At 34.8% G+C, this 27,250-nt stretch overlaps 3 protein-coding genes and 1 pseudogene across 3 annotated transcripts; all 4 read right to left on the bottom strand.

Moving 5' to 3' along the window:
• Positions 1-452: 452 nt before the first annotated feature.
• LOC120153138 (epidermal growth factor receptor substrate 15-like 1) lies at positions 453-9,045 on the bottom strand. Its single transcript, XM_039165138.1, has 13 exons — positions 8,661-9,045; positions 6,946-8,128; positions 5,446-5,661; positions 5,126-5,352; positions 4,664-4,738; positions 4,362-4,433; positions 4,179-4,277; positions 3,970-4,041; positions 3,773-3,887; positions 2,893-2,961; positions 2,353-2,722; positions 2,046-2,163; positions 453-1,611 (listed from the first exon to the last, which is right to left on the bottom strand). Exons 1-13 carry the CDS (start codon positions 8,796-8,798, stop codon positions 682-684), a joined length of 3,684 nt encoding a protein of 1,227 aa, XP_039021069.1. The 5' UTR covers positions 8,799-9,045; the 3' UTR covers positions 453-681.
• Positions 9,046-10,076: 1,031 nt separating this feature from the next.
• LOC120153140 lies at positions 10,077-12,140 on the bottom strand. Its single transcript, XM_039165141.1, has 3 exons — positions 11,955-12,140; positions 10,481-11,530; positions 10,077-10,407 (listed from the first exon to the last, which is right to left on the bottom strand). The coding sequence occupies exons 2-3, from the start codon at positions 11,442-11,444 to the stop codon at positions 10,334-10,336; spliced, it is 1,038 nt and encodes a 345-aa protein (XP_039021072.1). The 5' UTR covers positions 11,445-11,530; positions 11,955-12,140; the 3' UTR covers positions 10,077-10,333.
• A 386-nt stretch (positions 12,141-12,526) lies between these two features.
• LOC120153045 lies at positions 12,527-14,004 on the bottom strand (annotated as a pseudogene).
• Positions 14,005-25,586: 11,582 nt separating this feature from the next.
• Positions 25,587-27,234, bottom strand: LOC120153064 (cancer-related nucleoside-triphosphatase homolog). Its single transcript, XM_039165078.1, is given in 7 exon segments — positions 25,587-25,819; positions 26,028-26,184; positions 26,388-26,416; positions 26,419-26,461; positions 26,780-26,789; positions 26,829-27,007; positions 27,110-27,234. Coding segments are annotated over 7 exon segments (576 nt in total). The 5' UTR covers positions 27,152-27,234; the 3' UTR covers positions 25,587-25,703.
• Positions 27,235-27,250: the final 16 nt, after the last annotated feature.

Raw genomic sequence — 27,250 nt, 5'->3', positions numbered from 1 at the left:
CGAAAATGATTACACGTAAACTTCTTGAATGTTTTATATTCTGAACCAATCAAAGTTCATACATCAAAGTTCCAATAAAAAAAAGTGCCTTACAAAACCTGCCGGTGGACCTGAAAGCTCCAAAACTTAACCCACTCTCCGTCCTCCTGCCCTGCTTTGATCAACAAGCTTTGTGCTTTTTGCCTTTTCAACATTGTCAAGGAAACTGCTCGACAAAATACCTACCTCATTATGTGTGCCCCCGGTTGAAGATGTTCTTGTCAGCCTTCGACGCCGATTGCAGAGTGGTTCTAGATTTGGCTTCTGAATTTGGAACTCTCCTTGCGAAGCTTTTCAATTCAATTCTAGATTGGTATTTCAAACTCTTACCAAGATTTCTTAATTCGTTGATTTTGCCTACGGAGTGTTGCTGATTTGTTGAACCATATGGCTGTGTTTTTTCATTTACTAAAAACTAAAAAACAATCAAAAGAAAGAAAATGACAATGGTATCAAGATGCAGAAAAGGTAAAAGAAAAACATGACTTTAGCACAAACACTCCTTTATCAAGACGCTGTATATACTAATAAAAGAATCAAAGCCGCCACACAAGAGACCAAAATCTCGACTTACAAGGCATGAAAACGTGAAACACCCCCCAGCCGTTCATTCAACTGCATTTATAATATTTGTATTTATACCTAAAAAGCACTCCATTTATCGGAATCTCTCCTCGGATTCTGACTGTCCAGTGATGTCCTAAATGGCCCCGTTGACCCAAATGGATCATTGTCATCAAACGATGAGAACTCACGACTATGATCAAACCCCGTAGTGCTTCCCATGGAATCAAACCTTGACAGCGATTTGTCAGGTTGATCATGTGCATTAAATGAATCAAACCCCGATGGGGGGAAGTCATAACCCTGATCAAAGTCTGTTGAGTTGCGCATGGAATCAAACCTGTCAAAGGAGCGGGGTTGAAACAATCCACTGTCTTGCATGTTGAATGAATCAGACCTAGAGAAGCTGTCAAACGAGTAAGCATCTGATCCTTCACCAAAACTCTGTTGGGAATGATGATAAGCAGGGGTGCTCGGAACAGAGTCCGCAAAAAGAGACGACCTCTGCCCCTTGAACATGTTATCTGAATAGGCAGGAGTGCTTGGAACAGAATCTGCAAATATGGATGAAGTCTTCCCCTTGAACAAGTTATCTGCATAGGCAGGAGTGCTTGGAACAGAATCTGCAAACAAGGATGAACTATGACCCTTGAACATGTTATCCGCATAGGCAGGAGTGCTTGGAACAGAATCTGCAAACAAGGATGAACTCTGACCCTTGAACAAGTTGTCCGCATAGGCAGGAGTGCTTGGAACAGAATCTGCAAAAACAGATGAGCCCTTCCCCTTGAACATATCACCTGCATAAGCAGGGGTGCTTGGAACAGAGTCTGCAAAAATAGATAAGCTCTTCCCGTTGACCATATCACCTGCATTTGCAGGGGTGCTCGGAACAGAATCAAAAACAATTGGACCTTTCCCCGGGAACAGGTTTTCAGTGTGCGAGGACTGTGTTTTTATGGGCTTTATATTGAAGTCACCAAGACCAAACATAGAGTCATCAGTCTCCTGCAAGAAGAGTTTTCTTTAGACCAATTTGTGATTCTCAATACAATTCCGAAAAATCTTTTCAAGACACAAATAACATCCATTGTGGCATATATTGAAATCAAGACAACCAAAAAAAGCTTACACATTCAAAGAAAGAGAAACAATATAAGGCTTCCTTCGATAAACTAAGTTGACACTAAAAGGTCCTGAGATATAAAACTAGAAAATTGTAGCCACTACTCAACCTTGGCCAAGAGACCAAATAATAAATTTTCATCATAACGGAAACATAATTCTTTTTCGTTGACAGTAGAACTGAAACAAATAAGTGACTAAGAAAACCCAAGCCGGATGGAGAAGATAGGTTTCATTCTCTTGAAACAAATAAGTGACTAAGAAAACAACCTGCAATTTAATCTGAATGGGTGCTGCAAGACAAAAAATTCACTAACCTTGCCTCGTTCCTTTTCAAAGCCCCAAACTGGGTTGAACTGAGAATCAAATTTTCCCCAGCTAGGTTCATCAAAACTCTTATCCTCAGAAAATAAAGATTCAGCACCACTCTGATCTCTGTACAAGTATATATCCAATTGGTTAAGAAACCATAAGTCTAAAACATCAAAGACTTGAAAGGAAGAAAAATGAAAGAGAAAACAAATCCCTACTGTACAACCATGTGCAGGTTCACTGCTTGCAGAAAATACATGCAAGAGGATAGTAGCCGGAGAACTACATAATACTGCAAACGAAACAACACACCTTCTAGATTCTTTAGCGAGATCTGCGCTATCAGTATCATCGGTTTTCTTGGCGTGGGGGGATCCATAAGGATCACTCGTCTTCTGAGAATGAGGAGAACCATCAGCACCACTACTTGTCACACGGGAATCCTGGAATTCTTGAGATTGCTTATCTGTTGTAACAGCTGGTTTTTTGGCCAGGCCATCCTCACTTTGGTCAAGTGCTAAGTCTTTCTCAGGGATCCTTTCACTTGTATCCGGAATCTTATCTGAGTTAGCATCAGCAACAGTTGCAGAAGATGTTTCTTTTTGAACTAATGAAGATTTTGGTTTTGGAGGGGCTATGACATTTTGCACATCAAGTGTGAGCTCCTTTACAAATGTGAATCCTACAAGGAGAATCAAGTCATGATTCATCAGAATAAGATACAAATTACACTATTCAGAAGAACGCGCCATATCAAATTCTATACATTATGTTAAGGGCATGCCAAATATTATTAAATAAGGGTCACCAAATAACAGATAGGACATCAAAACATGTCCTACAAGCACATACCTTCATCTTCAAACTTATCCCAATCTTCATCCCAATCAGCTGCACCTTCTTGGATTCCAGTTTGCCAGCCTAGGAAAAGTTGACAATAAAGTGAAAAAATTTAGGTATAGGCTTATATAAAAACACATAAGATTAGCTGGACGATGGAATCTTCAAAAAAAAATTAGTCAGATTAAGAAAGCAAATCCAATTAAAGCTCTCTAGATTTCTTAAATTTACTATATTGAAAAAAGAAAAAAATGAGGGGAAACCTTACAACCACATACAGCTCAATGCAGGTTAAAAAGCAAATAAAAAAAGCACATGATTATATTAGTATCACATGATAACTTATTGAGGACAAGAATAGTAGCATAAACAGAACAAAGCAAAACTAAACCAACGATCCCAAACATATTTGGAATCAGCTAAAAGAACCAAGACAGGAATATTTGCCTCAAGTACACAAGTCCTCCTCCCACAATATTCTTATAAACCACCACCATCTCTTCAAGGTCTATTTAAATAATAATTTATCACCTCCAAAATATGTGGACATATCCTAAGATTTGCATCCCTAGCATTCAAACTTTCACTTTTTTTTTATATTTTGGTCTCCAGCCCAACCTTTTACCCTGTGAAACAATTTTCTCTATCCTAAAATATGCATCCTTCAATTTGAGTCCTATGTGGCCATACCTTATCGTCTATAGGATTAGTTCTAACTTGAAGATGGAATATCCACATTTCTAAGTTTGTCCTTTTACTAAATGTACACTCTATATATTGTGCCTTTGATTAGCTCAATCTTAACCCCCGTGCTTCTAGTGTTTGTCTCCAAAGCATAGGGAAAAACCCATAGATCATAAAATAATTATAATATAGAAAGTGGAAATAATACCAAAAGGAAGCTCAACCAGTGAAGTCGGCTTAGCACGTAATCCATATTGTTTGCAACGTTCATTAAGAGATTTCACTAATTCCTCCAGACTTGATTGTATTTGATTAGCACGCTCCTGCACAAGCCAACAAAAAACTACACTCTTACAAGTTTCCATACCAATGACTAAAATTTAATTATTTACAGATAGATAATACCTGGAGAGTGCCATACTTATTGTCTCCTTGTTCTATTTTAACAATTGCCTGGTACAATTCCATTTTTTTCTCCTGCAAGTTATTCAAGTCAATCTGACAGAAATTTCTAATGAAAGCACAAGAAATTTTCAGCAAAAGGAAATTCAAGCATGGCCATCAAGCCAACCAACCATTAGCTATCATTCAAAACATAGAAAATTCCTAAATACCTGAATATCACGAAATGTGGATTCCTCAATGGTTAACCTAGAGGCTACATCTCCAGACAGCTTGTATTTCTCTTCATACTTCTTCGCCAATGCTTCAACCTGAAATCAGAATAGCTCAACTGCCCAACAACCAAGCGGAAGGTAGAATTGAATTGTGGAACATTGAAATAAAAGGCAAAGTACCTCTCTTTTGTCAGCAGAGGCTCTTTCAGTAATCTCATTAAGTCGATTGTCACATCTGCTTTTATATAAAATCTATTGCCGAGTGGCAACAAGTGGAAATGAAAAGGGCAACAAATTAATAGTCTGAAGATGCAACATCAAAGACAGAAAAACATATGCATTTTAACAAGAATTAAGTTAAAGATAATTCCCACCTAAGGCATTCTTGTGTCTTTAGAAAACTGTTTAATCCCAAAGAGGTCAACTGTAGTTGAACGATGAAGACCTTGTAATAATCATAAAGATAAAAGGAGCATACTTACGAGTTCCTGCATCTTAGCCCGGAAGAATTCAGTCTTTGCTCTTGAATCTTGTATCTCCTTTTCCAGCTCTTCAACCTTCAAAAAGAAAAATGAGGCTTACTCAAATTTCTAGAATAGATAATATCAGGCATTTCAGAGACAATACAGCCTAAAAAGAAAAGAAAACTGTAACAGTTTATATATTATATCACATTTCACAAGCAATTGCCTAGACTCGGTTACTTTAACCATCTCTCAGGAATAGAAAAAAAAAATGAAGATGAACAAATCGAATTTTTACATGGCAGCCCTAAACCTGAGATGTCATCTATAGCATTGAGTGGGGAAAAGAAGAATAAAAATAAAAGAAATACCACGGAAATTAAGAACAAATGAAACAAAAGAGGGAAAGGGCTGGGGGGTTACAATAAATTCCACATTGGCTACTAGTACATAGCAAGTCACAGAGAAAAGAGGAAATGCCTTTTTATTTGCATCTGTAGCCTCTTTGAACTTTGTGTTAAGAGAATCTTGCTCCTCTTGGCTAAGTTGATCTACAAGGTTCTTTTCCAGAATCGGAACCTTGGACTTTTGTGGAGCAGGTGGCGTCAGTGCATCAGTCTGAGAAAATGACACTGGCCTTGGTGGTCTTCCCCTAGTAGAAGGTAAAGGTGGTCGTGGAGCAGTGATAGCTTGTGGTTGCTGAAAACCTATAAAAGATTTTTTTGTAAAAGGTGATGATCCATGAAGAAAACATGGAAAAGCAATATAAAGCATAAATATGACACAATAGAAAACAATACCATGAACAGGCCCCCAAGCTACATTTCTGTGTGAAACTGGGGGATGACCTGAGGTGGATGGAGTCTCATCAGATAGGAGACTACTTGGGAGCACTGAAGGAAGAGGGTGACCTTCTCTATAGCGTTCCATCAAATAAAGAGCAGTGCAAAACTCTCTCAGAGAAAGCATGCAGTCATTATCTTGATCAGATAGATCCCACACCTGCTTTAAGACCTCTGAAACACCAATAATAATTTCAGAATGACCATCATTTCAAAAGGTGGCACAGCTACCTTAATAAATTATTTCTGAATTTACAAGAGCTGTAGGATTCTAAAAAGAGTTGCAACTGCTGATAAGGAGAAAAAATTTAAAAAAAGGTTGATTTAGTAAAATAATTAAGAAAAGAAATGAACCAATCTGGTTTCAACTACATTAACTTTTTAACAAAATATTCATTGAAAATATTTTGTTAAAATGGTTTCCAAACCAAGTAACCCAAAGTGTATGAAGGAAACACACACAGACACCAAAATCATTGAATACTCATGTTCTCAATGATTTATCAATAACACTTCTAACAATCAAATTGGTTGATGTAAACCAAAGAGATTAGTTTATCTATAGAATGAGGGGCAAGCCAAACCAGAAGGGAAAAGAACACACACACACACACACAATAGAAGAAAACAAGTTCATTAACAATATTGGTAATGAAAGAGAGAACAAAGCCCCTAAAAGTTAAAACTACATATAACCTAGTGTAACACCATACTTATTGAATAAAGTGGTCAGTCCGTTTAAAATTAATAGCTATAAATAACTAGATAACATTTCATTGATCAATAATAGAATTCATTATTGAATACAGTGGTGTAGCATATATGCTTACCGAATACAGTGGTCTGGCCACTTAATAACTATAGAAAAACAAGATAGATTATCATTTCATTTATCAAAATTCATTATTTTACAACAACCCCTACCTGCCTACCATTAGTTTAAGAATAGCAGCAAGGAAATTTTTAATATCTCTCTTTATTCTTTATTTTGAAATTTCAAAAGAAACAAAGGAAAAATTTACACACAAACTCTACTTCTGACCTACTATTGGCTTGGGCCCTATTACTTCAACATGAACTCTTGCTTTCCATTGATCTCACTATCATGATTTTCTTTTTACCATGTTTCGGTTTCATCAAGGTTTTTAGCTCATTTCTACCATTAATACCTGCCATAAAAGATGATACTTATAGGTAGTTAAAAAGATTGTGACTAGCTGTTCAAAAAAAGAAACCTAAAAGGATAATATAATCTTAATGATCTGCCACTATCACCATGAGATTTTAGCTAAAGAGATTTGTTAAAATAATAAAAAGAATTTTATCTTTATCCATGCAGAGTCCGCATGATATATTGCACTATCACCATGAGATTTTAAAAAGAAGAAAAAGGTATTTTAACCAACACAGTTGAACTATTAAATGATAAAACAAAGCTGACAGTCACTCATAGCCTACCTCTTGGAAGCCTCCAGCTTAAGAACAGATTGCGAGCTTGATCACCAGTAATTTTTCCATCCCTATCAGTGTCAACTTGTACAAATACTTTTGTGTACTTTTGTATATCAGATTGAGTCATCTTTGGCCATGGGGGCTGAGACTGAATTGATTGACCAGAAGACAAATTCCCAGGTCCAGCAGGAAACCCAGTTGAGCTAGATGTAGCACTGCTTGGACCTGCAGCCTGCTGGTATTGTCTCCCTGTTGGATGACCTGGGTGATACTGACCACCCAGAGGCTTCTGAGAAAGTGCACCCTGCAAAGACTCAGCTGGGCTTGACTTTGCAGAAGGATAGGGCCCAGAAGCGGGAACGGAGGTAGTTGAGACAATGGAGTCAGTTGCAGACGATGTGGTTGCCAAAGAAGTTTGCTTTGATTGCGGTGAAGTCGTAGAGAAAACATCACCAAAAAGAGAATCAGAAGCAAATATGTTTCCTGAAACCACCGATGCCTTGGAATCCCCTGCTACTAACTCGTTGGATGGTACGGATGAATCTTTTGGTTGTGGAGCAGAAGAGGATATCTGCACAGGGGTTGCTTGTGGTCTTGGTTGCATAGAAGGTGTCAACCCCGAAGGTGTAAGTACAAATCCTTGGCCTGTAGAAGGACTAACACTTCGGTTTTGAACTTGGTTACTGAAATCCGTCGTGAATCCACTTGAGCTTCCACTTTGCCAATTAGTCAAGGAATTCGATGTTGGAAGACGAGGAGGAGCCACCATGTTACCACCCCTCAGCCCGCCTTGTGCAGCAAGCGCTGGTTGTATTTGTGATGAAGACCTGGGAGGCATTGCTTGAGGTGGCCTCACAACTTGATTTTGCAATGGTTGGATGTACTGCTGGCTTACACCCACAGTGCCAGGACCAGGTGCCCCATTGAGACCAGAATTGTGGGATGGCACAGATGAATTGCCACTGGACTGTGAAGTAACAGTTGCTACCCTTGGGTGTGGTGTAGGTGTGGCAGCAACGTTTATTTGGGGAGCAGGAATCCTAGCTGAAGCAGGACCATACAGTGCAGCTTTGACCATCTCTGGTGTTAGATCTCGCTTACTTTGTGCCACAGTAACAAGTTTAAGGGCATTATAAAATTCTTGCCTACCAAGATAACCCAATTTCTTCTGGTCAGCATACATCCACACCTGCAGGGAACAGAACATAAACAAAACTCAACTGACCATAACTTAAGCTATTTCTCCAAATACTACGAGTTCCCTAGAAAAGGCAGATACAAGAAAAAAAAAATTGGGGGTGTTGGGGAGGGGGTACCCAAACCCTGCTTCTTTTTCAGATTTCAAAAGATTCGACAGTTAAAAAGAAAGGCAAAAACTCACGAACAATTACGAATTCAAATCAGATTAGGCTGTTAATATTCGAGTAAACCCTATGTCGATTATGTATTTTACGGTATGCTTTCTCTCAATCGCCAGATAGTTGCCAACATCTGAAAGCAACAAATTGTAAGAAAAAGATTCCACAGAGCAAGTTAACCGATCGATTAAAGCCAAAGCTGATGAACTCCAACATTTTCAATAATTAATAGCTAACAACGCTAATCAAATAGAAACGAAGAAAGGAAATAGAGAAAATCTGATCTATGCCTCAGGAATCACCAAAGAAGAAAGGAAAGTTGTCAATAGGTAGGAGAAATGAAAAAACGAAGAGGGAAATGACCTGGGCGAGAACTTGTTTGGGCAAATTGGAGCCTTGAAAAAAGGCAACAGCCTCGGCTCCGCTGATCTGGCCGTCGCCGTCCAAATCCGCTTTCCTAAAATAAGCATCGAACAGATCGGTTTGGTTTTGCGCCGACATTCCTCAATTTCCAGTCAATCCGAATATTTTATTCTAGAATTTGAATTTGAATTCAAATCCACAAATACATGAAACAAAACCGAAATCGGATGGGAAATTGATCAACAACCATAGACCATCCAGTTCCACACTTGAAACATGGAACATAAAACTTGGAAGGCCGATGCCGAATACGTCAACAAGAGAGAGAGAGAGAGAGGTCTGTTTCTCTTTCCCCTTTTTCTTTTTTTCTCCTTTTTGGCGTTCGTTGTTTGAGAAGTGCAACGGAGGAAATTAAAAAAATATTAAAATTTGGATCACATGGGGTAAACAAAAAATTAAAACGAATAGAATTTGTTTCAACTGCAATGTTGGATAAAATATATATATATATATACACTATATGGTTAACAATTTAATAAATAATTATATTTTATTATATTTACGATGGGTACGAATCAAATAAACCTACGCTAATCATGAAAATATTAAATTCATGTTTATAGACTAATCGTGGCATACAATTATCACAGACATCAACACTACCGTCGATTATATGCTTTAACATTGCATTCACCAAGTTATAAAGCCATACCTAACCTAAGTTAATTCATAGAAAAGGATTAATCTATTCTTCTACCTTCACCACTGAAAATAATATCATACTGCATAAGTATAATGTTACATATTATGTTTTGTGTTATCAGACATTAATTTAATTTTAAAATATAAATTATTTGATGCTGAAAAAAAAAACTTTTTTAATTACTTTTGAAGATATCTGAGATACTTGACCAACAAAACAAACTAATTACCATTTACCGGTTTCCTTTTAAAAAGTAATTACCATCTATATCACTGGCTGCCCGAGTAATTCCGTTGGATTAAGTTGTAAGCAAATATTATATAACCGACTGCCGGAGCAATTCTGGCTTTGGATAGTCACTTTCCAGCCGATGAATCGGAGCCTCCTTCCATTTCAAGCATCAACCTTCAAGCTTCAAATTAATGTGTTTCCTTTCTTATGTTGTTAGAAAAAAACAAAACTGATATACATGTATATATAGAAAAATAGAATTCACTTGCATAGATGAATTAACTAAATTCAATAATCACTATTAATTTTTTTTTATTTTTTTTTTAAAAATTACTTTTTCATATTATTTATTTTTTAAGAAAATAAATGAAAAGGAGAACAAAATAATATAATTCAATTGCTGAAAAAGCATTACCAAAGGCATTAAGGTTTTAGTACATCTATGGATCATCCCAAAAGGATGAATATGAAAGAGTTGAACAGGGAAAGAACTACCTAATATTTATTGCACTGCATTCCTCTTTATCTCGAATTCAATTATTGGTGTTGTTCTAGTTTAGAGGCAAGCAATTGAAACATTCAAATGTACACTGTCAAATCCATCTTCCTTACAGAACCAGATATGAGCGAAAAAAGATAAAGTGGAGTAAAATTCGTCTCTATTAAAAGAGAAGTGAATCCTCCTACCTCAACTATCGTCTAAGATTGAAGTCACCTGCGACCAGAACAGAACCGAGCATTACAATTGGGTGACTTTGTTTTGTTCGATACATGAAGGGGCCTTGAAATCCTGGCATTTCCACACAGGTGTACCTTCAATAGAAATAAAACCGTCAGCAGATGGTTCCAGAGAAAAACACAGGCTTAACAACAGTAGTCGGATTACCCATGTTCTTGTCCATCAACGGAGAGTTCTTAGTAATCATATCTTCCTTGGCATTCACTCGATCCCTATAGGAACAAACGCTCAAGGGCAACTTCTTTAGCTTTACTCTTCCCCTCCTTTTACCAGTAGGATACGTATCTTCGCAAGCTTTTTCCTTTGATTCTGATTCACCATTATCCAACACCGACTCCCCTGATTTTTCATAATTGGCTACCTTTACGTGCTCCTTAACCAAGTCATCAGAATTGATCTCGGCTGCCATCGTACCTCCATTGCAGGTAGAAGAAGGGCTTCCTCTCAGCACAGTACCCCCATTGGGAACCTTCGTGTTCTCCAGAGTTGGCAAGCTCTTGGACCTTTTCTGTTGATGACCTTTACATTCATAAATTGGTGAATCGTTTGAGATTCTTGGAGAACTATTGATTGCTCGGTGCAACCTCTGGGCTAAATCTTCATCTACCCTAGAATTCTCAATTGGTTGGTGTTTTTTGTATAAAACTTGAACTGGGACATGCTTCTTGAACTTATTCTTTTTGAGGTATCTATCCTTACCACCAACATCTTCAGAAAATGTTGCTACCATGTCCAATGCACTCTTAGCTGCGGCGATAGCTTTAGCTGCAATTGCAGCCTTCTCCTCTGCTGCAGCTCTGGCAGCTTCAGCAGTCTTAGCAGCAGCAATAGCGGCTGCACTAGAGGCCTCATAAATCTCCTCGGGAGAAAGGTTAGGGTTATTGAAACGTGAACTCAATAAGTTATTAAGATGAGCATCAACATCACTTGATGAAGTAGCAGATGATGGTGAAGGAGGTGAAGGAGATGAAGTTGAAGCAGCAGCTATTGGCTGATCTGAAGCACCATTTGCATTCGAAGCTCGTTTCTTAAAGCCAGCTAACAGGCGCTTCCGAGGAGGCAAAAGGACATCAGCATCCAAGTGATTGATGTCACAAACGTTGGTATCCATTAAATCCAGCTTTTTATAATCCAAAGCACCAGAGAATGAGTAAATTCTTTACAAGGAGAATCCAACCGCTCCAATTCACATCGATTCTATAACATCAACAATCATAGATTCAGTGTTAAATGGTAAACAAAACCCAAAAGGAAAAGGCAAAATAACAAATAAAGGGGAATCTCGGATACAAAAACCCCCACTTTGGAAATAGCATAAATGCATACAGGTGATCATTGAAAGATGATTCATTCGTCGTAAATGACATAAAGAATGAAAGCCTGAAAACCCTATATGCAGTTTCTGTTGTAGAACTACTAGTAAAACCAATGGAAAACTAGATTAGATGATCTTGCAATTAAAACGAATGGCCAAATTAAAAGAGGAGGGCCGATCAATTAAAACAAAGGCACAAAGGCAAACAACGTAAATTCGAAGATTGTAAAGGGATGGTCAGGATGTAATAATAATGAAAAAGGATGACAATTAGGAACGAAAAATGATTGAATTTTGATCGAATACCTGATTACATTTGTATATCCCGAAAAGAAAGTGTTTTGTTTTAGGATTGTTGAGAAAGATAGAGCTGAGAAGATTATAATTAGGGTTTGCTTTTGTGTGGGGGAATTTGAAATACCAAAAAGGGAGAAATGGTATTTCAAGGTTCTGGATAAAAATGGTTCCCAAGCCAAAGATGGGAGATGAATGTGAAAAAGGAATGGGAAATATATAAGCTTGATGTAATTAGAGTACAAGATTGTTGGATTTACGTCTCTATTTTTCATTTAAAATTTTCAGAAATTCTATAAGTTAAACATTAATTTATATAATCGAATAAATCTTAATTTAACTAATAAAATTAATATTGTAATACTTAAGAAATGGTAAATTTAAACATCGTTAGTAGAATTTATGTGTTTATTGTCAATTAATAGAAAGAATTTAAAATAAATATTATCTTATAATTAACTCAGACTAATAAAAAAAATGGTACATTAATTTCAGATTAAGACCATACATTATCCATCCAACATATGTTAAAATGTCCATACTTTAACTACCAAACTCAGACCAAACAATCATCAACTCCAACAAAATCAAGCACGATCATAATTTCAACGAAGAACTCGCCAAAACATTCATGGGGTTCCTTCTATTAACGAAACAACCAAGAAAACAAAGCCAAACCACAATGGCACAATCATACTAGTAAATCTATTTCCAACTCAACGTGCCTCATTTCATGTTCAAACTATAAGTAATTAGCTTCACTGCTATGCTAATCATGCAATTTTTCCATGATTAAACCAAATTCTTTCATCCCCACAGGCCCAACAACCAGAGTCTTGGATGGCATGTTTGCACAACCGGCCTCTAATGTCTCAACCCGCCATGCAGTAATCTTCCGCCTGGTCGTAAATGTCTTAAGTCTCCGGAATTCCCATTTTTCCAGAGATATGTTCATCTCCTGCGTAGATTAAATAGGCATGTGATCGTTTAGATTTTCCGAAAATCGATTCTAACACACCTTCCTGAAAAGAAAATGCTTACCGTTGTATGCATTTGGATTGGACATCACACTCAAGAAATGCAATTCAGAGGATATCTTTGGAAGCACAGATCTTGAGCTCTAAGTGCAGGGTTCCGCTGAGAGAGAAGATTCTCGGTCTTAGTTGCCTTCCTTTCATTCGGCGACTCGACTCTCCTGTTCTGATTCAGCATTGTTGGATGATGACCCCAGTTGCTTCCTCTTAGACCGAGCCCGTCTATTTTGGAACCAGTTATAGACATTTGTTTCAGAAATTTGGCCATGCAGGCTCAGTTCCGAGGCTATCTCTTTGATCTTTTGCTTGCTTGGAGTTCCAGTCCCCTGATCAAAGATACGTTCCAGAATCTGAAGCTGCACAGCGGTCGGCGTCCACCGCTGCCTGGCAGTAATTTTGTGCCCTGCAAATGGCATCAAATGGTCACAATAGAGGTTCCCCAGCCTACCACCTGTAAACAATATCAAGTATCTGAATTTAACAACACAATCAAGTATCTTGTTTCAGTCACATACAACACAAACAAAGAATCCAGCTAAAAATATAATACACAAAGTTCCAAAAAAAAAAAGTTTGGGTTTGGCCTATAATATCTGAACAATAATAGTTCTTCACAAACAAAGCATTAAATGGGTATTTGTGACTCATTCAAATCAGTAACAAGACCCATGTTGGTAAAAAAATAAGACCCTTTTAGATAATGACAAAAAGGAAGAGAAAAAGAGCATGATAAGAAATGAGAGAAGCCATAAATGAAAGACACCATGAAAGCATGTATAAGGAGAGAAATAGAGAGAGAGAGAGATGCCTGTAAGATCTTGCTGGGCGGTGAGGCTCTTATGCATCTCAACGAGCTGCTCACAAATTGAGGCATAAACAGCAATTTGGTTCCTCAGAGTCTCCAACTGCTCATCGGTCATCACTTTGACATACATCACTCCACCATTGTTCACATGTACATTCACGATATCTTTCTGGGTTTTATTCTCTTGATGGCCTTCCAATTCCGTTATCATGATTTTGGTCATCTTTTAATTTTTACTCGTTTCATAACAAGTCAATCTTGATTTCTCTTACATGTTGTTTGGAGGAAAGGAAGTCAAGTTGTTGCTCGGTGCTCACCAAAGCAAAAGAATAGAAAAATAAAATAAAAGGAAAAAGAAAAGGTGAAAGGAGAAAACTTTGAAAAGTAGCGTAGAAATGGACAGACAGAGACAAAAAATTGTTGGTTTTTTCTTTTACTTTGATTAGGTCATTTTTTAGGGTGAAGTATACAAATAGTCCCCAAACTTTTAGGGTGTTTGTATTTTGGTCACTTATTTTTTGAAACTTGTAATACAGTCATCGAACTTTTAGTTTTTTTAGTAGAGTCCCTGTCATTACTTCCCTTAGTTTTTGTTGACGTGACACTTAACTCCCGTTAAGCCTCTTCCTTTTTCTTCTTCTTCTTTTTCTCTCATTCTTGTTCACTCTACCTTCAGTCAACAGTGGCTCACACCATCGTCATCGACGTCACCTCCCGACCATACCCCAACCCTCGATTCATACTCATTGTTTCTTCCTAAATCACAATAAGACCACAATGTCTATTTTTTATTTTTAACCAACTACGGAAAAAGGAGGGACGATGACAATGAGGCACGACCGATTAGGTTTTGGTCGAAACTGTGTAAGAACTCCAATAGTGATGGCGTGTGTGGCGAAAACAAACGACCCAATCAGTCAAAAATCGATGAAAAAATGAAGGGTGTCGGGTTTTCCAACGAGATTCGGGGCTCTCTCCACAGCGAATGGAGGTAACTCTCAACAAGTTACTAGTAGGGTTTTGGTCAGAATGGGGTGGCACTCCTACTGGTATCGGTGATGACGGTCATCGATGACCGAAAACGGATATTGGGGATGATTGTTCGAATAGTCTTATTGTAACATCCCAAACTATGGGTTAGTGACTAAATGGTAAAGTTTCAGAATTTGGTGATTAAAGTAGAAGAATGGATTAGTTCAATGATTTATCTGGAAATAAATCCTAAAAGTTATTAGTAATTATCAAATGAAGTAGAGGACAAAATGGTCATTTAACTAATAAATGAATTAAAAATAAATATGATAAGGATATATGTGTTAGAGGGGATAAGGATGAAGAGATATTCTCTTTATCATCTTCTTCTTCTTCTTCATGTACGAGAGAAAGAAAGAGCCAAGCTTGCAAAGGTAAGATTCTTTGTTAGCTGATTATTTGTTAATTTTAAGAGTGGGTTTTGATCATTAGGTAATACTTAAGCTTATGGAAAGCTTAAGTTGTCCTAAAATCAAAAGATAAAGAAGTTATGAAAGATTAAAGAAAATGAGTTTCTTAAGGAAATTCTGGAAAAGAGTTAGTAAGTGATTTTTGAGAAGGAATTTGACTTGTCATCAATCTAATTAAGGAATATGGAGTGTTAGAATTAGATTTAAAACATGTTAAAAATCTGGTATGATTCTTGAAGTTAATAAAGAGGAGAGGGTATTAAGGTTAAAGACGAGATAATTGATTATAAATGAGTTTAAACATGTATATGAAAGTTAGGAATATGAAAGGGGATGAAATATGAAGCATTTGAGTAGTGCATCGAATGCAATTAGTGCATCGATGCATAAGGCATGCATCGATGCATCCCAGTGATAATACAACATCGACTGTATTTTATGCACCGATGCATCAGTAGTGCACCGATGCATACTTTCATTGAAAGAGGAAATTGACATTTATCTTAATCTAAAGAGTGAATCATTATAGTATATTAGTTATAATACTAATATAGATCTATGTATGATTATGTAGATATAGAACGTGATCCCGTTCTGAATCAATTGAAGGATTAGAATCGAATCAAAGCAAAGCTAAGGTGAGTGCAATTTTAATTGTACTTATGTTATTGAACGAACATTGGCTTGCGATGAGCCAGTATTGGAGTTCTTATGGTAAGAAGTGACTCATAAAATGTTATTTGATTTGTGAATGATATGATGCTTATGTGTGTATGAGTACATGATTACATGTATATGTGATATGTGATATTGAACTATATGAAATTATAATATATGAGAATACATGCCTATGTGACAAGCTATGTGAAACTGAATTAAGTAAATACATGAGAATATGACATGAGATAGATAATATGAGTTATGTGATCATATTAGAAAATATGTTAAGTGATATGTGAAAGTGGATTATATGTTTATGTGAATATGTGATACGATATGAGATTCATAAATATATGTTTATAAGATATATGTTTACACATACATAGGGTATGTGACAGAAGAGAATGAACATGGGATTATAAGATCAATGATTACACGTATATGTGATACGTGACAGAAAAGAAGAGAAATGTGTTTATAAGAGAAATGATATGATATAAGTTATGTGATTACATGTATGTATTAATACATCTTGCTTGCATTACATGTTAGTGTGATTGTGAATATGTAAGAAGGAAACAAACGATGATATAAGAATCTATTATAAGATATATGATATGAAATACATGGTTACACATACATGTGGTATGTGATAGAAGAGAAATAACAAGTGATATGAAATGTTATAAATGATAATGCCCATGTTATGTGATATGAGAGCTAGGGGTATAGTTGGCATGCCAAGAGTCGAGGGTTTACCTATGTCTTTCGAGACATATGAACAGTTTACCTAGGTTCTTCGGGACCTATGGACAGTTACCGAGGATCTTTATGACCTCTGGACAGTTACCGAGGATCTTTATGACCTCTGGACAGTTACCGAGGATCTTTATGACCTCTGGACAGTTACCGAGGATCTTTATGACCTCTGGACAGTTACCGAGGATCTTTATGACCTCTGGACAGTTACCGAGGATCTTTATGACCTCTGGACAGTTACCGGGGTCTTTGTGACCTCTGGATAGGTCCTTCGGGACATTGATCGAGCTGTGGTGACAACATATGTGTGCACAACCTCAATGTACTCACATACCTTAAGTTATCACTAGTGTACATGGGCTAATAAAGAGATTAAACAAACATACTGAATGTGATATGTATACGATGGGTTTATAAATGGTTATCAAAGGTAAGTGGTTTGAAATGTGTTACATGAACCATATGATGTTATGTGTATTTCTTAATGATGGTATATGTTTATGTATGCTTTATGAAATATTATATGTTTTATATGTCTTACTAAGTCATCGACTTAGCGTGTGATTGTTTCACACTTAGGTTTGGAAAGTGAAAAGAGAAGTAAAGAGGAACAAGACAGGTCGGTTCTCCTTACCGAATGTCCGATCAGAAGAGAAGTGAATAATATATATTTTTGTATATAAAGTTCTAGTTGGCATGTAATCAAAAGAATATACTGTATAAGCTCTAAATAGTTTTGTAAATGTTTTGAATAAGTTAAATGTTATAAAAGTTTTTAAATTACTCACTATTTTATACGAATAAATGTTTGAAAAGTCAATGTGACACTTCGTACTCGTATTCGGGTCGGATACGGGTTGGGGGTATTACATTTAATGGTATCAGAGCTACGGTTTAGCCGATTATAGGCTAAAAATAAAGTCAAAATTGTTTTAAAAAGTATACATGCCGACATAAAGTAGAAAATTTTCTGATCTGATAGGGTAAGGAGTGTAATGTCTTGTTAATAGAGTTAAATTATTATGTTAAATAAGATATGTGAATACCAGAGAATGATTTATGAAATTTATATATATGTTTATATGATATGATGGATGATATGTGAACATATGCAATTGACATATGTTATACAATATGAATTGGATAAGCATATGCACACGTGATATGTGATAGAAGAAATGATATGAGCACATGAAAATATGAGAGTTTCCAAAGTGAAACACAAGGCTATAGACCTGAAGGTAATAGCATTCACCTGCCCTGGCCAGGTAGGGAGAAGAATGAAAACCTCAGGGAATGCCTGTATAAGATTAGAGAATGATTCATGATGTTGAATGATATTTCGATGTGTTTACAATGTTATATTTTGTTAACTCATAGAATGAATGTATTGAGATAGTTAAAAGATTTAGGAGACCTAAGTTCAAGGGTGGATTTGAGGAAGGTTCTATTGTTATAGACCTTTTTGTTGAATGATATGATAGAAGGTTTTCATTTCTTCAAAGTGGAGATGTTGAATTGAGTAGTTTTGTTACTACTTTGGTAAGTTAGAGTATGGTGGACAATTGTCACCATAAGAACGTTAAAAGATTAAATGATGTGATTAAAATTGTATAAGAGTTCAAGAATAAGTGCATTGATGACCAGTTTATAAGACAGATGAAACTGGAATACACGAGCTTGAAACAAGGGAATTACACCTTGTATGAGTATGATTATAAGTTTAATAAGCTAAGCAGAATTGCTGCTGAGTTAATTCCGACTGAAAATGATACATGTGATTTGTTGTTTAGGACTTGCGCCTTAAATTAAAAGAGTGTTACTGGTTTTGAATTTGTTACCGTTTCAAGAAATGGTTAATTGTGTTAAAGCTTTAAAGAGAAAGAGCTCAGAATGAAAAGTTTGGAGAATAAAAATCTCATATGATTGAGAGAATTGGTGCTTCATAGAGTTCAGTACCATCAAAGAGAGGTAGAGATTCTGGTTTTTAACTTCAGATAAGGTATGGATTAGTTGTATTCTCTGCCAGAGAATCAAATCTGATGAGAGTCAGACAGACTCAATTAGTATGGTCTGGTACTGAAAGATTAAATATGATAAAGGGTTATAAGGAAATGCAAATTATAAGTTTGATTAGAAGTAAGAAAAGTATGTAAGGTTATATGAAGAGATTATGTGTATCGTAATACAGACAAGGATGAAAGAATGAGTAAAAGTTTGGATTGTGGTGAATTAATTAGAAAATGAGGAAAGAAATCAATTGATTGATTTTTGATTTTGAGTGATAAGAATTGATGTTACTGTCTACAGGATAAGTAACATTATATGAATGAAATCAGAGTTATGAATTTGAAACAAAGGGATAGTATTGTGTATAAGAAAGAATGTGGAGATGATAAGGATTTGTACTTTAAAATGAAAGAGTTAGCGTTGACTAACAAGATTTTGTGATGAAATTGTATTGGATATAGTTGTATATTTTGATTACGTAAATGTGATATAGTGAATGAAGTGAGGATTCGTATGGAAGTGTAAATGATAAGTTCGATATAGAAACACGAAAAGTGTGCAAGGTGATGTGAAAATATTGTTTGACTCCTTAAAGTATATGTTTAATCACAATTGAAGAAGATTTAAAGTTGTGTTTTGGTCAAATGATGACGAAGTACAAGTTTGGTATGGTTATAAGGTAATTAGAGAGTTATGAAGAAATAGATGGATTTATGATATAGAGTGATGAGATGGATGTTACTGTCAACGTGATGAGTGACATTATATGGAATTTTAGAAAGGTCAAAGGAAAAATGCATAATCGAATGAGAGAAAAGATAACAATGGATTGGTATTACTGGTTATTGTTTATATGATAAGCAACAGAAGATGAATGTATAAACGAAAAAGATAGTTAGAAAACTAAAGGATTGAAAAGTAAGTTTCTGATGATGACAAGAAAGAATAAGTCAGGGAAGCAACATAAGAACATTAGAAGATATGTTCTTATTAAGATGTGTAGTGAAAATTCGAGGACGGATTTTCTTATAAGGAGGGGAGAGTTGTAACATCCCAAACTATGGGTTAGTGACTAAATGGTAAAGTTTCAGAATTTGGTGATTAAAGTAGAAGAATGGATTAGTTCAATGATTTATCTGGAAATAAATCCTAAAAGTTATTAGTAATTATCAAATGAAGTAGAGGATAAAATGGTCATTTAACTAATAAATGAATTAAAAATAAATATAATAAGGATATATATGTTAGAGGGGACAAGGATGAAGAGATGTTCTCTTCATCATCTTCTTCTTCTTCTTCATGTACGAGAGAAAGAAAGAGCCAAGCTTGCAAAGGTAAGATTCCTTGTTAGCTGATTATTTGTTAATTTTAAGAGTGGGTTTTGATCATTAGGTAATACTTAAGCTTATGGAAAGCTTAAGTTGTCCTAAAATCAAAAGATAAAGAAGTTATGAAAGATTAAAGAAAATGAGTTTCTTAAGGAAATTCTGGAAAAAGAGTTAGTAAGTGAATTTTGAGAAGGAATTTGACTTGTCATCAATCTAATTAAGGAATATGGAGTGTTAGAATTAGGTTTAAAACATGTTAAAAATCTGGTATGATTCTTGAAGTTAATAAAGAGGAGAGGATATTAAGGTTAAAGACGAGATAATTGATTATAAATGAGTTTAAACATGTATATGAAAGTTAGGAATATGAAAGGGGATGAAATATGAAGCATTTTAGTGAAGAGTTGATGATTTTTGGGTTCAAAAAGAGGTTCTGGGCAGAGTGCATCGATGCACATTCATAGTGCATCGATGTATCAAGGTTAAAACCCAGAAATTTGTTTGAAGGTGTATCGATGCACAGGTAGTGCATCGATGCACTCTTTTAAAATAGAAACATCGAATGCAATTAGTGCATCGATGCATAAGGCATGCATCGATGCATCCCAGTGATAATACAACATCGAATGTATTGTATGCACCGATGCATCAGTAGTGCATCGATGCATACTTTCATTGAAAGAGGAAATTGACATTTATCTTAATCTAAAGAGTGAACCATTAGAGTATATTAGTTATAATACTAATATAGATATATGTATGATTATGTAGATATAGAACGTGATCCCGTTCTGAATCAATTGAAGGATTAGAATCGAATCAAAGCAAAGCTAAGGTGAGTGCAATTTTAATTGTACTTATGTTATTGAACGAACATTGGCTTGCGATGAGCCAGTATTGGAGTTCTTATGGTAAGAAGTGACTCCTAAAATGTTATTTGATTTGTGAATGATATGATGCTTATGTGTGTATGAGTACATGATTACATTTATATGTGATATGTGATATTGAACTATATGAAATTATAATATATGAGAATACATGCCTATGTGACAAGCTATGTGAAACTGAATTAAGTAAATACATGAGAATATGACATGAGATAGATAATATGAGTTATGTGATCATATTAGAAAATATGTTAAGTGATATGTGAAAGTGGATTACATGTTTATGTGAATATGTGATACGATATGAGATTCATAAATATATGTTTATGAGATATATGTTTACACATACATAGGGTATGTGACAGAAGAGAAGGAACATAGGATTATAAGATCAATGATTACACGTATATGTGATACGTGACAGAAAAGAAGAGAAATGTGTTTATAAGAGAAATGATATGATATAAGTTATGTGATTACATGTATGTATTAATACATCTTGCTTGCATTACATGTTAGTGTGATTGTGAATATGTAGGAAGGAAACAAATGATGATATAAGAATCTATTATAAGATATATGATATGAAATACATGGTTACACATACATGTGGTATGTGATAGAAGAGAAATAACAAGTGATATGAAATGTTATAAATGATAATGCCCATGTTATGTGATATGAGAGCTAGGGGTATAGTTGGCATGCCAAGAGTCGAGGGTTTACCTATGTCTTTCGAGACATATGGACAGTTTACCTAGGTTCTTCGGGACCTATGGACAGTTACCGAGGATCTTTATGACCTCTGGACAGTTACCGAGGATCTTTATGACCTCTGGACAGTTACCGAGGATCTTTATGACCTCTGGACAGTTACCGAGGATCTTTATGACCTCTGGATAGTTACCGGGGTCTTTGTGACCTCTGGATAGGTCCTTCGGGACATTGATCGAGCTGTGGTGACAGCATATGTGTGCACAACCTCAATGTACTCACATACCTTAAGTTCTCACTAGTGTACATGGGCTAATAAAGAGATTAAACAAACATACTGAATGTGATATGTATACGATGGGTTTATAAATGGTTATCAAAGGTAAGTAGTTTAAAATGTGTTACATGAACCATATGATGTTATGTGTGTTTCTTAATGATGGTATATGTTTATGTATGCTTTATGAAATATTATATGTTTTATATGCCTTACTAAGTCATCGACTTAGCGTGTGATTGTTTCACACGTAGGTTTGGAAAGCGAAAAGAGAAGTAAAGAGGAACAAGACAGGTCAGTTCTCCTTACCGAATGTCAGATCAGAAGAGAAGTGAATAATATGTATCTTTGTATATAAAGTTCTAGTTGGCATGTAATCAAAAGAATATATTATATAAGCTCTGAATAGTTTTGTAAATGTTTTGAATAAGTTAAATGTTATAAAAGTTTTTAAATTACTCACTATTTTATACGAATAAATGTTTGAAAAGTCAATGTGACACTTCGGACTCGGGTGTTACACTTCTCGCTATTTGGGACGATCGATGGATGGTGAGTATGAATCAAAGGTCGAGGTATGGTCGGGAGGTGACGATGGTTATGGTGGTGTGAGCCACTACTGATCGGAGGTAGGGTAAATGAGAACGAGTGAAGAAGAATAACAAGAAGAAGAAGGGGGTTTAACGGGAGTTAAATGTCACGTCAGCAAAAACTAATGGGAGGTAACGACGGAGACCTTACTTAAAACGAACTAAAAGTTCGATGATTGTATTGCAAGTTTCAAAAGTTGAGTGACCAAAATTTAAGCGCCCTAAAAGTTTGGGGACTATTTGTATACTTTACCCTATTTTAATCTTATATCGTTAAGATTTAGTTAAATTCTTACATTAGTTCCTATACTGTATGTAAATTTAATATATATACTCTAAATTGATTAAGCTAAACTCGACTGTTAGTCATTGTATTATGTATAAATTATAAATTTAAATCATGTTTTTAAATTTGATCATTTAAAATTTTTATATTTTAGTCATATTATTTTTGTATTAGTCGAATCATAAAGAATAGTAATAGATCAAATATCCATATATTTTTAAAATCATCTTACTCAAAATATGTAATAGTTATAAATCATGAGTTTTATTTTTGAATATGAATGTAAATTAAATATTACTATAAAGTATTTAAATTTTAAATTGTATATTGAATATTTGAATCTATAATTTAGATTTAAATCTATTAACATTTTAGATGATCAAATTTGAATTCCTAAACATATTTTTCATTTCATAATATAAAGTTAGATTCAAATATTTGAATATACATCAGCATAAGTAGTGCATATTTGGATAATGGATATGCAATAGTATATCCACATGTATAGCCAGAGATGTACATTTTTAAATATTAGATATTATTCAATTTGAAATTTCAGATATAAAAAAATTCAAATCATTAAAATTGTGATTCGTATTCTATCTAAAAAATTATATATTTAGCCTTTTGGATATTCAAAATTTCGAATAGGGTATTCAAGTATCTGAATCCAAACATAAAACTTAATTTGATAAAAAAATTATTTAAATTTTATATTTTGCGACTTTATGCAACAACTTTTATATTTTTACTACATTATATAAGTTAAGACTGAAAATTTTAAAATAAACAAATTAAAATTAATTAAATTAAATATATAGTTTATACATAGTGTAAAGAATAATAATCTAATTTATTCTAAAAACTAATTATATTTATAAATATAGAAGTGGAAGTAAAATATATTTATCAATTTAATAATTATAACAAATTTAAGGTTTTCTGTTTGATATAGGTTTAAAATTGAATCAAGATTTGAAAAGTTAATTGGTTAATTTTTTTCTTAAACATTTTTACGAGGAATTAGTGTTCCATTTACTTCCTAAAAAATAACATTCCGTTCACTTATAAATATATAGATTTATACAAGTAATATTGTATTAAATACATATTTATAATGTGATTCCTTTATTTAAATAAGACATTATATTATAATGTACCAAAAAAATAAGACCTTATATTATTCCTTGTTACTTTCCTCGGAGGTCTTCACTATTTCTGATGATTCCCATGAGATTAGTCGTAGACGACCACTTCTCTTGTAGATCTGGATTAAGCTCTTTCCTTCATTTATTATTATTATTTTTTTTAAAAAAGGTGGTGACAGTTAAAAGACAGATTTGTTTGGAGGTGTAGCCCACCGGTCCCACCTGCAAATGAAATAATGCTACAACCTACTAATTCAATACCCAAATAATCCGTTTTGATTTGTTTTAATATTTAAACGTCTATTTTTAAAAAAAAAAAAATATATAACATTTAATTTTTATTTTATTTTAGTATCGTATGTTAAAAATTTAACGTGTTTAGTATCTAAATTATTAGTTTTAATCCGTTTTAGTACCCTACTTTCAATTTTTTCAAAATTTATTATTAAATTTTGAAAGAATGTACTAAAACGAAACAACAACTAAAATTTAGGTATGATTTTAAAAAATTAAAAATTTAAATACTAAAACAGACTAAAACTGATAGTTTAGATACTAAACGTATAATTTATCTAATATTATAATACAAACATATTAATGTTATATATGTTGTGCAAGGCCTAGGCAAAGCTGCAGCCTGCACATCCCTAGATTAATAATGTGGTTTTTTTTTATAATAAACATAATTGATTAAATCAATTTGCAATCACTGAATATGCACTCTCACTTATATTTAAAGTTTGAGTAAACTATCTATTTGATCACCTACCTATTACTAAATGTTTGTTTTAGCCACTCAACTATTATTTTATTCTAAATTATTCATAACATTATGTTTTAATTCTGTTTTGATCACCCACCGCTAATTTATTAGAGATGATGACAACGTTATGTTTTCTGTTTCAATAATGACACGACATTATCGTATAATGTCACATCAATATTACATTTAATCTTTTTTTAACTTTACTGAGCATTTTATAACTTCCAAAACTTCAATGACTAAAAGGATCATTTTAATAGAGTTTGGTGATCATTTACATACTTAACCCTATAATTTAAAATTATGAATTGTGAATCCAATTACATGGGCGGACCAACAGTTCAACACACCCTGCGTGTTTCAACTTGGGCTTGCAAGTTTCTTATTAACACCCAACATCAATAAGAACCCTTAGTCATTTGTTAGTAGTGTTCGTGAAGTGGCATTTACTTTCTCCTAAAACAGCACTAATGAGTAAAGATTAACAAACAAAAAAAAATGGAAAATCAAATCTAAACCAAAAAAAAATGAAAATGTTTAGTCATATGTGATGCCTTAGATCACCCCAAAATGTGCTTTGCAGTTCATCTTCCTAGCGCCAGGAACAAATTGATCAGGAAATTTGGATGGATGATATGTGATCATACTGGTTTGGAAAATACCCCATTTTTTTACAAAGACAGAATAAGTACCAGTTTATGCTAAAATGAAAAAGCAAGCTTCACGATTATGCAATGATAACTAGACTGCATGAATGCATATCCACTCTGTTTCCTTTCATCTTCCCAAAGCCAAGATAGCAACTAAAAATGTGTTGAAAAGCATCATATATCTTAAGCATAATATATTCTATGGTAGAGCTAGGTGCCCATAGGAGAACACAGAATCCAATCGGAGAGGTAAAAGAATTATATATCGTAAGCCAAAGCAAGCATATACGAAGTGTGCAAAAAAGATTAACAAAAGTTCAATACATGGCATACTATCCATTACTCATAGGGTGGAACCAGATACATCATCAGAGATAAGTTTTAATTTGTAACCTAGTCCATTATCTAAAGTTTATGAAGCATACCGACCAACTGAGAGTAGATTTGTTCTTTCGTGGCATCCCTGTTGCTTTTATCCAATGTGAAAATGGTTGCACCTGGATGATTCTTCAACCTTACAACTGCACAAATTTACACAGAGCTATACAAATTTAGCAATGAAAAACAAAAGGGATGCAGATCCTAGTGGCACAGTCTAGGAGATACCTTAAGCAATAATAACAGTCTGAGTCTTTCATGGTTTTATATCAAATTAAGTGGGAACAGGATTAGAAAAAGAAGAGGTACACAATCACTACAGAAATATTTACCTGCTACAGAAATATTTACCTGCAGGCAAATCTTTGCCAAACTTTGGTATTGGGACAGTGGCGAGAAGAGGATTACCGGATTGAAGAATGTTTAGAATGGCTAGAAAGAAGTATGAACTGAACAACTCCATTTTACCGACTTCATCAATAATGAAGAGATCGGTACCTTCTCTGATCTGACAACAGACAGCATATTTTAGCCTTAATTTCCTAACCCAACATATTAGACCATAAAACTAGTACATTACAATATTAGTTTGACATATAAAAAGACGATAAAATTTCTTGGGAAAGATGATTTTATGGATAAGGGGGGGAGGAGAATAAGGGTCAAAGGAGCATAACCATAGAACCCACAAAGCATCAAGCAAACAGCCACCTTCAATTCAGGCAATACCAAAGATTCAACGATTCTATATCCACTTTCTATTTCCCAACAGCCGGCCACCGATGCTATAAAGAGAGATTTAGCCGGACTCTTTTTTATCCGATAATAAAAGAAACATTATTATTAATCCATAGTCAGAAACATTACAATCAATTCCAAAAACCAGATAAGCTATGAGCAACATGACTGCCTAACACAATCACATGAAAACTAGAACATAGACGACAAATTGGTTATTTTAGGAATATGCTTCCTTTAGGACCAATCACAAAACCTCAAGAATTCTGCCCTCCCTCATTCATTTTCGACCCAACGAGTAAGAATCAGTCTCAATTACAACATCTGTCAATCTGCGTTCCAGCTAGAATTTCATTGCGGCAAGCACTGCGTTTGCTTCCACTAATCCCAAATTACTAAAGTAAGGGGGGGAACCTCGAAATGATGGAGCTGGCTAGTCGACCTCTGCGACCATCCAAGGTGACGACTTCAAACCCAACCCTCTCACCTCCCTGCCGAATCTCTTGAGAGTAGAAACCCTGAAGCTTGGTGTTGGGATTAGAGAGCTTCAGGGCTTCGCATACTCTCATGATCAGAGTGGTTTTACCAACACCCTGCACGTTTAATAATCCCAATTCCGAATTTCTGAATATCGCAAAAAAAGGAAAGCATTCTTAAATTTTACAGTAAAAGGTGAAAGCAATAGCATTACTTACTGGAGGGCCAGTAACGAGGAAGCATTTCCCAACACCTGCCATCGTTCCACTCTCTACGGGACTGTGAGCGGTAGCTGCAGAACTCACTTCCACTGCTATTAGTATGTACAAAAGGAGCAATACATAGTTTTTGAGAAGGAT

The sequence above is a fragment of the Hibiscus syriacus genome, unplaced genomic scaffold (assembly GCF_006381635.1).
Source record: "Hibiscus syriacus cultivar Baekdansim isolate YM2019G1 unplaced genomic scaffold, ASM638163v2 tig00111098_pilon, whole genome shotgun sequence".
NCBI lineage: Eukaryota > Viridiplantae > Streptophyta > Magnoliopsida > Malvales > Malvaceae > Hibiscus > Hibiscus syriacus.
Note: the sequence above shows the minus strand (reverse complement) of the source record. Positions and strands in the feature narration are given on the sequence as shown.

Coding starts and splice junctions, on each gene's coding strand:
- LOC120153138 (XM_039165138.1), bottom strand. CDS start 8,798: ATGTCGGCGCAAAACCAAACCGATCTGTTCGATGCTTATTTTAGGAAA. Junction 5,353..5,445: donor AGCTTGGGGGCCTGTTCATG/GTATTGTTTTCT, acceptor AATCTTTTATAG/GTTTTCAGCAACCACAAGCT. Junction 3,888..3,969: donor ATAAGTATGGCACTCTCCAG/GTATTATCTATC, acceptor TGGCTTGTGCAG/GAGCGTGCTAATCAAATACA.
- LOC120153140 (XM_039165141.1), bottom strand. CDS start 11,444: ATGGATACCAACGTTTGTGACATCAATCACTTGGATGCTGATGTCCTT. Junction 10,408..10,480: donor GTTGATGGACAAGAACATGG/GTAATCCGACTA, acceptor TTTCTATTGAAG/GTACACCTGTGTGGAAATGC.